Source organism: Heloderma suspectum, chromosome 7, assembly GCF_057233095.1.
Source record: "Heloderma suspectum isolate Gila_16-S chromosome 7, 16-S_ref, whole genome shotgun sequence".
Lineage (NCBI taxonomy): Eukaryota > Metazoa > Chordata > Lepidosauria > Squamata > Helodermatidae > Heloderma > Heloderma suspectum.
Window position 1 is genome coordinate 107,076,647 of NC_139464.1, and position 12,693 is coordinate 107,089,339.

Here is a 12,693-nt window from a genome sequence, read left to right on the forward strand (position 1 = left end):
AAAATGCAGGACTAGATAGGCCTTTGATCTGATTCAGCAGAGCTCTTCTTATGTCCTTATGACACTTGCTTATAATTCTTCGTTAATGTCAATGAACTCTCACAGTGCGAAGAAAAATGCTACACACTCCCTAAAGCACCCATGTGCAAAGAAATATTCTAAAGCTCATCTCTCAATAGTTCAAGTGCCACCTATATTATGAAAGCAGTTGCAGTTTCTGGACTGTGCTGCTGATTGCAAGAGACATAAAGAGCCTCTTACAATGCTCCTATATCCATAATCTAGACAACTTTCTGCAACATGTAGCCTTGTGCCTCTGCAGAATACAAAGCTGAATCAATACATGGACACTTGCTTGCCTTGTGAAAGTAATTTTCAGTGGCAACCATGACATTGCTGTAATATATGGAAGGTCCCACTATCAGTCATTAATCATTAGTTTCAAGAAGTTATTAACAAATAACCAGAGGGGGTAAGTGACAGAACTATAAATAATGCCCACACCAGTTCCTGCCATGAAGGAAATTTTATAAAGGTGCAGTATGTTTTTATTTGTGCAGGATATTTATATATTGCCAAAAAGAGCAGGCAAATCCACAATATATGATCAAACAGATTTGTTTATCTGTACATTGTGTTTTCTCTACATAATGATAGTGCTTTTGCATTGTTACTGATGTTTCTTTTCTTAGGTCTTTGATCTCCTTCTAATGAATTCACAGCCCCCCCCCCCACTACATAGCTTTCTTATGTGATAAAAAGTAACAACGAATGCTGCAGGTTGATGGTTAAGATGTATATATTGCTCTTCTGAAGTCCATCACTGCTATCTGATATATTAGTTCCCCATGAAAATCCTTCGTTGCGAAGAGATTACTGTAAAATTATGGCTTCCACAGAATTCAAAATACTTTTTACCTTAAAAGAAGTTAGATTCTGCATCAAGAAGAAAGGGCAGAGCCTGAACATTTGGATGAGTTACACAGACCATCGTGCATGAATTACTACTAGGAAAGGACTGCATCTTTTTGATTTTCTTATAGTACAATTCTATACATTGGGGTGGGCAACAGCAGGAGTTCCAGGGGCCATTTTCACACCCCAACACCCCCTCCCCCCAGGGGTCCGCCACTGCTGGCGTCCTGTGGAATTCCATGGGGTGCCTGTGGTGGCCATTCCCCCGCCCCCATTTACTGCTACAGAGCAGTAAATGGATTTTTTTTCCTGCTGGTGCTGCCACAAATCTCAACAGGGGTCAGTGGCGGCCCACCCTTAATATACATGCTACTCAGAAGCATGTTCCATTGAGTTCAGAGGTCTTACTCCCAGGGAAGTAGGTATAGTATTGCAGCCTTAGGTTCCAATTGTCCAGCTTCATGTTGTAAATCCTATTGATTTCAGACTCAAAAGAGAGAGATCCTTATGAGAAAAGGTTGCAGAATAGCTGTCATGCAGCTCAGCTGTGTGTACTTTGACTCAGAAGAAAATTCAGCTTTTGAGTAAGGGTGCATAGGATTGCAGCCTTACAGCTTGATCGTATGCATGCTTACTTCTAAGTTATGTTCTACTTTATTCAATGAAACTTACATTCAAGTACTTGTGCTAGCAGGGCTGGCCCAAGATATTTTGCTACCTGAGACAAGGAATAAAATGCTGCCCCATCCTATTCTATGTACGAAAGCCAACTATGTGCAAAAGATGAATCTTTCTTCAATACTGGTGATGTGACGATGTCCTTTACTGAACCATGCTAGCTTAGGGAGGCTACCTTAGGGAGCACAAGGCAAGCCATGTGGCATAAACCTCTTTCCTCCAACACCTTTCTGCCGTCTCTCAGGATCTGCCACCTGAGGCAACTGCCTCCCTCTGCCTAATGATAGGGCCAGCCCTGTGTGCTATTGCCCAACTCTTCAACCCATCTTACCCTCATTCTTCCATTTCTTATTGCTGGCCCATCTTCTGCCAACCTCAACACATAGAGATCCATTTTGTACTCTCTTCCTCCTCGAATACTGAATCCAAATCCTTTGGCTCCCTTCTCCATGTCAACCGTAAAATAATCAAAATCCTGTATGGTCAAAGAACATGGGAAAAATATTATTTTAATGAACGACAGCATCTTCCTTTATTGAGGCCAACATTCTCAATCTATAGCTCATTAAAATGAAAGCACTTGGTGTCAAGCTGGAAGCAAATGGAAGCAAAAGCTTCTAATCTTCTCCTTATGGTTGCACCAGAGGAGGGGAGAGGGGTGGAGTGTGTGAGCCTCAGACTCACCTAATTTCTTTGCTGTCATGATAAATCATGGTTTATTGTGATGTCTGAATGTAGAAAATCACTTAGGATAAGCACTTAGGATTTCAGCAGATAAGTGCTTAATAGGGGGTGTATCTACACCAATGAAAAGTCAACGTCACAAAAAATGACTTTATTCCAACATTGTCACTCATTAAGATCCATCATAGGCAGATACATCAGTGCAAATAAAACCAAAGAGATGGAAGCAAGCTTATCTGGAAGTAATCCCAGTGAAATAAATGGGACATACTTCCAAGAAAATTGTTATGGGACTAGGATGTAAATCTGCTTATGCCTTAGTATTTCAGTTGTGGATTGCAGATAAGGCTGGAAAGGAGATTTTGAGAATATTAAACACTTCTCTTGGAAAATTTAGAAAACTTGTTTATGCATCACTTTCAAATCTGATGTTTCCTTACTCTTCTGAATTACCAAGCACTATCATTCTATATTACACATGATGTGCTATATAATCTCTCTCTGCCTCCCTGCTCCCCTCTCTGTGTATAGGATGTGTGTTGAGATTCACACATATACTCTCTCTCACACACTGTTCATGTCCAATTTATAAAACTTACGAAGTCAAGTAGTAAAGCTTTCTCTGGACTGTTTGGGGAGAGAGGTTGCAGGTCTAAATGCTCTCCCACAAAGAAATCTTTTTTCCAAATAGAAAAATAGGACATTTGAGATGTGCTACTCTACATTCCTGCAAGCCTCATTTTCTATATGCAGGGAGCTTTTCATGGAAGAACATTCCAACGTGCAGTCTCCACAGGCGAAACCTGGAGTCATACAGTTCAGGAAGAGCTTCCATTCTCTTAATTCTGCTCTTAAAAGGGTTTTTTTGTTTAATCGAAGTCCACAGAACTAGTCCAGCCTTAAGCATCATTAACCATTTCAGTATGTCCCTTCTGTAAGGTTCACATAAAAAGTGACACACATTACTTGCCTAACATAAATTAACATTTGGCCCGCTGTTTCTGCTTGCTTCATCTGCCCCATTATTTATGTCCTGGTGCAATATGTCTTAGGATTGGATCATAAGACTGAGAAAAATGAAAATGTCAGGATCTAAGGACTCTGTGCAGAGAAGCACCTGTTTCATTTCTGCATACATCGTGTCTGCTTGCATAATTCAAATCACAATGCAAGTACATGTACAGGTATGACCTTCTGAACAAATAGTGGCTTCCCTTGAGTGCCTCTGCAGGGAGTTTTATGATTTCCTAATTACAAGCAGTCTCCATCCACGGGAGTGATAGAAGAGACAGTATTTACGCAGCAATTCCATCTGGTTTGTATTAAGGCAATCCACTGAGTGGGTCTGCTTAGATTATTCATTTCATTCTATGGTAAAAGTGGAAACAAATGGCTGTGTGACCACAATCCAATGAGTCTCGTTACACAAGCACAAGGGGTTACATGTGAGATAGGATCTGAATTCCTGGTCCCAGTCAATCCTCTGTCTACAATATTTTGCACCAGCTGAAGTTTTCAAACAGTTTTCCAAGACAATGCCTTAAAGCAGGTCAAATGGGATGTTATCAGAGGGTGCAGCCTAAGATGGTGAAAGATGCTTTGTGCCATGGAATACACCTGGCCTTCCAGCAATAAGGCTGGATGTAATAACACCCCCAGATTGAGAACATGAGCCTCATGAGGGGGTGTGCAATGTGTATGTGTAAATCTCTCCCCTGCCACGCTTCCCTGGATCCATTTTCAATTGTTTTAAGTATTATTTTATCACCAAAAATACTTATATATACATTATTGCATTCAAAGCAAATTGAACATGTGAATCTGCCTTATAAAGCATCAGATCATTGTTGGTCTGTGTCCAGTATGGTTATTGTTTACTGCCAGGGGTGATCAACTTGTGGTCCTCCAACTGTTGTTGGCCTACAACTCCCATGATCCCTCACCATCAGCTATGCTGGCTAGGGCTGGGGGGAGTTGTAGGCCAAAACAACTGGAGGGCCACAAATTGCCCACTCGTGGTCTACTCTAACTGGAAGCAGCTTTTCAGGGTCTTAGCAGAGGTCTTTTCCATCACCTCCTTTTAACTGGAGATGCTGGGAATTGAACCTGGGACTTTCTGCATGCAAAGCATTGCTCCACCATTGAGCTGTACACACCCGACCCGGTTTGTGACCGAAAAAAATGTAGTAACACTCGGTTTGGGTTTTCAATTTAATGTTAGCAGACAGAAATATGACATTCATTGCACACCGCTTTGGGTATGGTTTCATGGACAAGCACTATAAAAACTATATGTACAAATAAACAAGTACCTGGGGCTGTCTGTAATCTGATAAGGGGTATTGCCTGGTGTCAGGAGAATGTTGCCTGTAGTCTATCAAAGGGGGCTGCCTGTAGTCCAGAGGTGGTGGTTGCTGGTAATCCAATACTGGAGGATGCCTGTAGTCTAATGGAGGCTGCCTATAATCCGTTGAAGGCTGCCTATAGTCTGTAAATGGAGGTTGCCGGATGTCGGGTTTCACATCCTGCCGTGCTTTTACCTCTGACCTATAACTAAGTAATAAAGAATAGTCATATAATTGGAAGCTTAACAGTGCTTTATTTATTTTAAAAGCAAGAACTGGTAGATGCTAAATACGTCCCAAGGAATGAAAAGCATACTGCTGGACTGTAACACTAAGTAACATTTATGGTATTTAATTAGCAGGGGGAAAGCAGACACATGTTCAGAGGGCACTTCCTGTGAAAGAGAGAATGTGACCTGTTGTTCGTAAGGCAGCAGTGTCTGGAGCGAGGCAGGGCCACTCCACCATGCCCCATGAGCAGCAGCCTGTGAGCCAGTTCGGGGTGGGAATCACGCACTGCTGTTCTGGGGCATTCGAAGATGGAAAAGACAGCCAGTGTGGTGTAGTGGCGAGAGTGTCGGACTAGGAGCCGGGAGATCCGGGTTCTAGTCCCCACTCGGCCATGGAAGCTCACTGGGTGACTTTGGGCCAGGCACAGACTCTCAGCCCAACCTACCTCACAGGGTTGTTGTTGTGAGGATAAAATGGAGAGGAGGAGGATAATGTCAGCCGCCTTGGGTTCCTTGCAAGAGGAAAAAAGGCAGGGTATAAATGCAATAAATAAATAAATAAATAAAATTTTCTCCTTCCCAAGAACAGCTGGAACACAGCTGGAACAGCCTTGCTCAATCAGCACAGCGGAAGTGTATGGTTGCTGACTGGCTAGCAGCCATTACTGTCATCTGTGGCCTGTGCCAGTGGCAATGAGCCACTCAGCAGTTGTGCGCTTGCATAGCAACCACCCATGGCCAGCGATGACCCCTGACTCCACCAACACTTCCCAACAGTTGCCAGGAAGGACAGGCTTTCCTCTCGACAAACTGCCTCACTGGCTGCTGCCTCTGCTGTCTTGGTCACGTGTTGCTGTTACTGCCACAGAGCACAGGCAGAAGTCCAGCACTGGAGAAGCAGGCAGGATGGCAAACCTGAGTGGATGCACCCGCACAAGTGTGCCACAGGTCATTCCTGCCTAAGTCAGCCTTCCCTGGCCTGGTGTCCTCCAAATATGTTGGACTTCAATGGCCATGCTGGCTGGGGATGATGCGAGTTGCAGTCCAACGTATCTGGAGGCTGACGTAAGTCACTTGTGCCACAGACTGGCCACCTATGTACTAAGGTCAGAAAGCAGGAATATATATCAGAAAAGAACTACCCAGAAACAAGGTGATTATGCACACAGGTAAACACTGCTACATATTTGCTGCCTATGTAAATATGTATACTATTACAGCGCAGTCCTATACATGCCTACTCAGAATTACATCCATTGAACTCAATGGGGCCCAGTCCCAGGTAAATGGGTATAGGCTTGCAGCCTTTACTGAGGAGTCTTACCAGAATTTCCAGAAATGTACCAGGCAAACTTCCCTGTAGACGTTTGAGGAATTCATATTACTTTTGTCAAAAAGAGCTATGCGAGACCTGTATATATTAGTGGGCATAGCTGGTCCAGTGGGATTTGTAAATACTGGTTTGAATACAGTAAACTATGGTATTACTGAAGAGATAGGGATAGATAATATTTAAGCATGATGGACATTTTTCATCCAGCAAAATTTAAAGAGAGGGGAAAAAAAGAGAAATTCTATAGCCCTGGTTGATGATTAAATTTTAACAGGGGTTAGATGTAGAATTAAGCAAGGGCCAGTAAGACTTGCTTTGCCCACTGACTCATTCTTAGTGAGTGGGTAAAGGAAGAGGATTCTTATGACCATGGAGTATGCTGGGGAATAGGCAGGAAGACCCTGGGGGCAGATTGAGCCCCTAGAAATCCAGCTGTCTACCTCCCTTCAATGCCAAGATCCAAAGATCCTAAGGAAGTTCTGGATTTGTGTTTCTCTAACAGTGTTTCTCTAACAGTTTCTCCTTCATGACACAGTTTTTATTTATATTTCACATGTATGCCCCACCTTTCTTCCATCATGTTACTCCAGGTATACATAAGGTTGCCAGGTAGTTTCCCATCTTGACTCAGGCCTGCTTAGCTTCAGCAAGGTTGATGTTTCTTGTGCCTTCAGGTCATTCCCTGGAACTTCTTGAAACTGAAGAGTTTCAAAAGCAATTTGCCCTAAGGCTCAGGGAGGTCTGCTATTCAAAAAGTATAACCACTATTAAAAATGTTAAACTCTTACTGGACCCACCTACAGCTCATTGGAGCCCGGGCTTATAAATATTTTGGATCATTGGCATCCTTCCATGAAAGTAAGCCCCCATGATTTCAATGGAAGTTACTTCTCCAGGGAAGTGTGTTTAGAATTGCAGTCTAAATATTGTAGGGGTGTTAAATAAAAATGATCCATAGGGCATTGTACTTGAACCACAGCTAATTAGTCCTTTTATAACACAGTGTAGAAACTTTGAAACTGTCATTTGCTATTGGGTCAAGGTCTGGATGAGGTACATTGGTAAATCAATGATGTGAAGTGGGTATAATGATAATGTATTCAGTCACATTTTACAAGACAAAAGTTAATCCAAGGACAGAATAGAATTGCCTGGAAAATACAAGATGGTCATAGAAGTTTTAAACTGATAATATCTTTTAAGGTAGAACTTTTGTACTTATGCCCATGAATGAGAGAGCGGGGGGAAAGGATAGTGGTGGTAACTAACATGGAGAAATGATTCGGAGTAAAAGGATCTGCTGTGAACAAAGATAGTTGTTCTTTTGCTTAAGAAACTGATTTATAATAGTGGTTTGTGCATATCATGAGGGTGAAAGCGTTTTAAGATTAAAAAGATGGAACAACACCGTAGCCATAACAGATCCAACCTTCACGACCACTTTTGATGTGGTAAAGTCACTCAACAAAATTTTTGTCCATCATTTTTCACACAATAAGGTATTCTTGGAATACTATGGTAAAAATACAAGTTATATTGTCATGAATCTGCTCATTTTCTATTGAGGGCATCGTAGCTAGTGATTATATCCTTTGGGGTCAGTACCTCAATAATTCTTACCATGTAAAAGGGCAACAATACGATGTCGAAAGATGCCAAGTGAAAAAGTTCGCAATTATAACATAGGCTACAACTTCTCTTACAGTATTTTTGTAGCCATATCATCTACAATGAGTAACTCCTCCTCGTACCACATTGCCACAAAGACTGTTGGGGAAGTAAGCATGAAATTATGTACGCTTTCATTAACAAAAAGAGTTGGATCCAGAGATCCTGCCTTAAGAGTTCTGGCCACAGAATATGCCCTCACATGAAAAGCTGGGGGTGGGGGGGAGAGATGTTTGTTTTCTCCTTCCTACTGTGGCCTCCCAACATCTGTTCTGGAGAGTTATAAGATCCTCCAGGACAGCTTGGGAGGTGGTATGGGAGGCTGCAGGGAGAAGAAAGAATTGGTGGAAATTGCCTCCCCTCCCATGAATGGGAGCCTCTGCTGGATCATAGCCTCTTTTGCAAACAAAATCCAAATACAGAATCTATTCTGGATCCAAGCCAAAATACATCTGGGCTCCTCTCTCCACTCCCCAACAAGGCCTCCAAATCCACTCTTAGGGAATCCTGGTGTTGTATCATATAGCTAGAGGAGACAGGACACTGTACCAGCTGTTCTTTCCTTACCTGTTTTCATGTCCTTGAGATTGGAGTGGCTGTGGAGGTGCCGGCTGTGCTACGGGGCTCTGTTGTGCTACGGGGCTCTGCTGTGATAGGGGACTTTGCTGAGCCATTGGGCTGTGCTGTTGTGCCATGGGGCTCTGTTTCTCTGAGCTGGGTGCGGAAGCTGGGCTGTTCAGCTCTGCGTAATGGAACACTGGAGATTAGAGGCCTTGTCACCAAATGGCATTCGAAGTAAATGGCAAAATGAGGCAATTATTGCTCTGACATACCCCACCTCAGACCATTTCTGTTTCAATGCTTTTATTATCTTGGATTGTAATTAGATTATGAGACACCTGAATTCAGTAGGGTTCATTTGATAGTCTCTGGGCTTTGAAATCTCATCCAATTCCTGCAGATATACATGTTATTTAAAACCTAGTTGGAACCAACACACAAGTTCTGTTTCTCATAGTTCCTTTGAAGGGCAGAGAGAAACAGTGATATTAGGAAAGTCCCCGCTGTGAGAACTGATAAAGCGATGAAGCTTAAACTTTAAATGTCTGAGGCCCACATGTCTAAAATGTGAGCACAGCAGTATCAAATGAAAGACAACTTGGGTAGATCTCACCAGGCTCATGCAAGGTTTCAAACTGGACCAGTTGCCCCTTGGAGCAAGATGTAGTAAGGATGGAAGGTGATAGCGAAGGGGGTAAGAAATGGTAACAGAGGGAAAGAGAAAGAGAGAAATCTTGCTTTGATGCAAACAATTTGGCCATGGATAATGGTTAGGTCAGATGAACATCTGAGATCTGATTTCAAGGACTAATGGACCTATTTGAGCCTGGGAATGCTAATTAAGACTTCCCACTGTGTAAGGGTGAGTAGGGTGCATAGTACTGCATCCTAATTTACTCTGCGATAAGGTGAGGGTGCGAGAAAAGGACAGAACCAGTACATCTGAATGAGTGGAGGTGAGTGGGGTAATTTATAAAGTACTCTTCAAAATATTCTGGCCTGGTTCACACATAACACTAACTTATAGTGTAGATTGCTGAATACTAGCTTGTTGTGATGTGTGAACTCAGCTGTGCTAACAAACCATGATTTGTTAACCATGAACAACCCAGAAAGAGAACCCATGGTTTGTTGTTTGGTTGCGGACTCTGGGTTGTTCATGGGTTGCTTCTTCAAGCTACAGAGGCAGCGGACAAGAGCAGTAAAAAAACACCCAGCGACACTACATGCCAGTACTACAGTACTCCAAAAGCACTTGGTATACAGGGAGAAAGTGGGAGAAGGAAGTAAGCAACCAAGGGATTGAGAAAACAAACCACCATTTGTTCGATTGTCTACCAGACAAACCCTAGGTACAGCAACAAACCATGGATTAAATAAACCATAGGTTAGTGTTATGTGAAAACTAACCTCTCTTTTCCTAGGCTGATTTCTGAAAAGCTTATGCTACAGTCAATGTCTGACTTCCTAACAGAAAGTGTTAGTTTTTAAGGTGCCACAAGACTCTTGTTGTTTTTCTAGGCCCTCCTTCTTCCATTATTCATGCTCTATTTAAGTTGCAAGCCACCTTAGGACAAAGATCTATCCTTCTATTACTGTACAATTGCTATTGCCTATTTTGAGTCTATTGGATAGGGTGCAATGAGAGAGATTAGACAGCCAGACAGAAATATATAGATTAGATTGATGTTGCTCCTTCACTTATCCTAAATCAATTTCAGTTTAAAAATTGCCATTACTGAACAAGACCATCCCTCTTAGGTGAGCTCTCATATAAAAGGAGGACTGGCACCTCTCACCCTTTTAAAGCGTGCATATTTATTTATTTATTTATTAAATTTATTAATTGCCCATCTGACTGGTCACCCAGCCACTCTGGGCGATGTACAACCCGCCATAAAACAATTTAAAACAATAAAATTTTACCATAATTTTTTTTTTTTAAATACCCTAACCCACCCCAAATGCCTGCCTGAACAACCACGTTTTTAATGCACAGCGGAAGCTCATTAAAGAGGGGGCATGACGGAGTTCCCTAGGGAGGGAGTTCCACAGAGTGGGGGCCACCACAGAAAAGGCCCTCTCCCTCGTCCCCACCAGTCTAGCTGTCCTGGCTGATGGGACAGAGAGAAGGCCATCCGAGGCTGATCTTGTTAAGCGGCCTGTCTGGTGTTGCTGGAGGCGCTCCTTAAGAGTATATATGATATAATGTTATTTTTAATGCTAAAGCATTTTCAATTTGGTAGGGGGAAGGGTCCTGTGAAGCAGAAGAGTTATCCATCCAGCATACAGAACCACAGTCCTTGTGTATTCAACATATCTAGTCTGTTAGTACTGTGCTACTGGGATGTAAAGCTACGCAGACTACTAAATGCACCAGAACTCATCTGCTAGCCCTGGGACTGTAAGAACAGAATGCTCACACCAAATATTGATTGATTTGTAGATAGACGGTCAGTCAGAAATCTCTGTTTTTCTCCATTATCTCGTGCACAGTTTGCAGTCATTTTTAATCTCAGCAAAGGCCCGTAGCTATCAATACCAAAATCTGGGCACTGGGTAGGGGAGGGGCACTGGGTTGCTGATGACATGATGAGTGTAAGATATGCCTCCTGTAGTTTCTGGTGCCCCCTTCCGCCCTCAGTGACCACACTCTTCTTAAAAGTTAAGTTTTCTTAAATAAGAAAAGACCAATTATTGTGATTTATCAGTGGGGACATCCAGAGATATTGTACCCAAGGCAAAAAAAAATCCAGATAGCAGCCCCACCATGGTAAAAATATAATAATAAGCTGATAATTTGCTGTGGGACCCCAAAACCTGTCAGCTCAGATGCAGGGTCAGCCCTAACATTAGGCAGAGTGAGGGATTCACTATAGGCAGCAGACGCTGGGAAGTGGCGGCAAACTGTTGGAGGAGACAGCTCTGTGCCCAGCAGCCTGCTCTGTGCCTTGTTACTTCAGGTGTGATGAGAGATGTTCCAGCATCTCCAGTGTTAAAGAAAGATTCAATTGCCTGTAGAGTCAGCTTTTGATAATGGAATGAATGGGGGAGCCATCTTGTTCTAGCTGAACTTTGTTTCCACTGAACTCAATGGGACTCAAGTCATGACTAATGTTTCACACTGATTTATTTTCTCTCAACAACAACAAAGACAAACTTAGAACCTGAGAGGAAAAATCTGCAACAAGCCATACTTCTAGTGGAGAGGGAAGAAGAATTTATGCCTTTCTGGCCTGGCCTGTGAGGTGACTTTAAGGTGCCTTTGTGAGGTGACTTTGCCCTTCTGGCCTGTGAGGTGAGTGTACTTCTAGTGGGGAGGGAGGAAGAATTTATGCCCTTCTGGCCTGTGAGGTGACTTCAAGACTCAACCTGAAATCTGAAAGGTGAAATTAAGACTCAACATCCTCAAATCAGAATTCTGTCCTCACACCGTGGACAGAATTTCAAATTTACACTGGGCTCAAACAGAAACAAGTGCACAAGACGCAAAACCACTGGAGGAAAAAGTTTCTCAAGCTCAAAAGTCATTCCGCTAGAACTCCTGTGGTTTTGAGTCTCTTCTCAATTGCACAGTTGGGAAAAAAACCAAGCAAATTAGGTGACGTCAATGGAGTTGCAATTATGTAAAATGGGGTGAGGATGGAACAGGGGCTGTTAGTGATTATTTCCAACCGCTGTATAATGTTAGTTCTCCCACGAGGCAAAGGAACAGACCCTGAAGTACTTCATCAAGGCTCTTCCTGGTGGTTCAAATATACTTTTGCCATCTGAAGTGTTTTTGAAGCTGTTCTAGCAAGATCTGCGGGGATGCAGCAATAACATTCATATCATACCACACACTGGCTGCACATATAAAAAACTCCCTAACTTTCCCAGGGGTGCAGTTCGCATTAATTGGTTGCTACTTCTATTTTCCTCCTGGGTTTTAAGGGTCAATTACTTACCCTCCTGAGGAATGATGCGAAGAGTTACACTAAGACCAGCATCTTTAATTAGCTTCACAATATCTGCATGAGGCATGTTAATAATAGACTGGCCATTCACAGCTAAGATCCGGTCTCCGACTTTTAGTTTTGCACAGCGATCAGCAGGACTTCCATCAATTATCCGGCCTATTTTATGGGGTACAGCTAGAAAAGAAAAATACACACATAATTAGCATGAGTCTACAGTCAACACAATGTGGTAGGCATAAGCAAGCAAACAAATGTTTAGATATAGGTGAAATGGCTTCCACTGGAAAATGTCTAGACCATCTTACCGTGCTCTGTACGTG

General features: G+C 42.6%; 1 protein-coding gene across 3 annotated transcripts in view; it reads right to left on the minus strand.

Moving 5' to 3' along the window:
* The window catches only part of MAGI2 (membrane associated guanylate kinase, WW and PDZ domain containing 2), a 977,993-nt gene that overhangs the window by 66,404 nt on the left and 898,896 nt on the right, over positions 1 to 12,693 (minus strand). For all 3 annotated transcript variants that reach the window (XM_084811512.1, XM_084811513.1, XM_084811511.1), the window contains 4 exons: positions 12,362 to 12,547; positions 8,421 to 8,595; positions 4,590 to 4,830; positions 1,925 to 2,068 (listed from right to left, as the gene is read on the minus strand). In XM_084811512.1, coding sequence (XP_084667638.1) covers positions 1,925 to 2,068; positions 4,590 to 4,830; positions 8,421 to 8,595; positions 12,362 to 12,547 — 746 coding nt within the window. The remainder of the gene's footprint in view (positions 1 to 1,924; positions 2,069 to 4,589; positions 4,831 to 8,420; positions 8,596 to 12,361; positions 12,548 to 12,693) is intronic.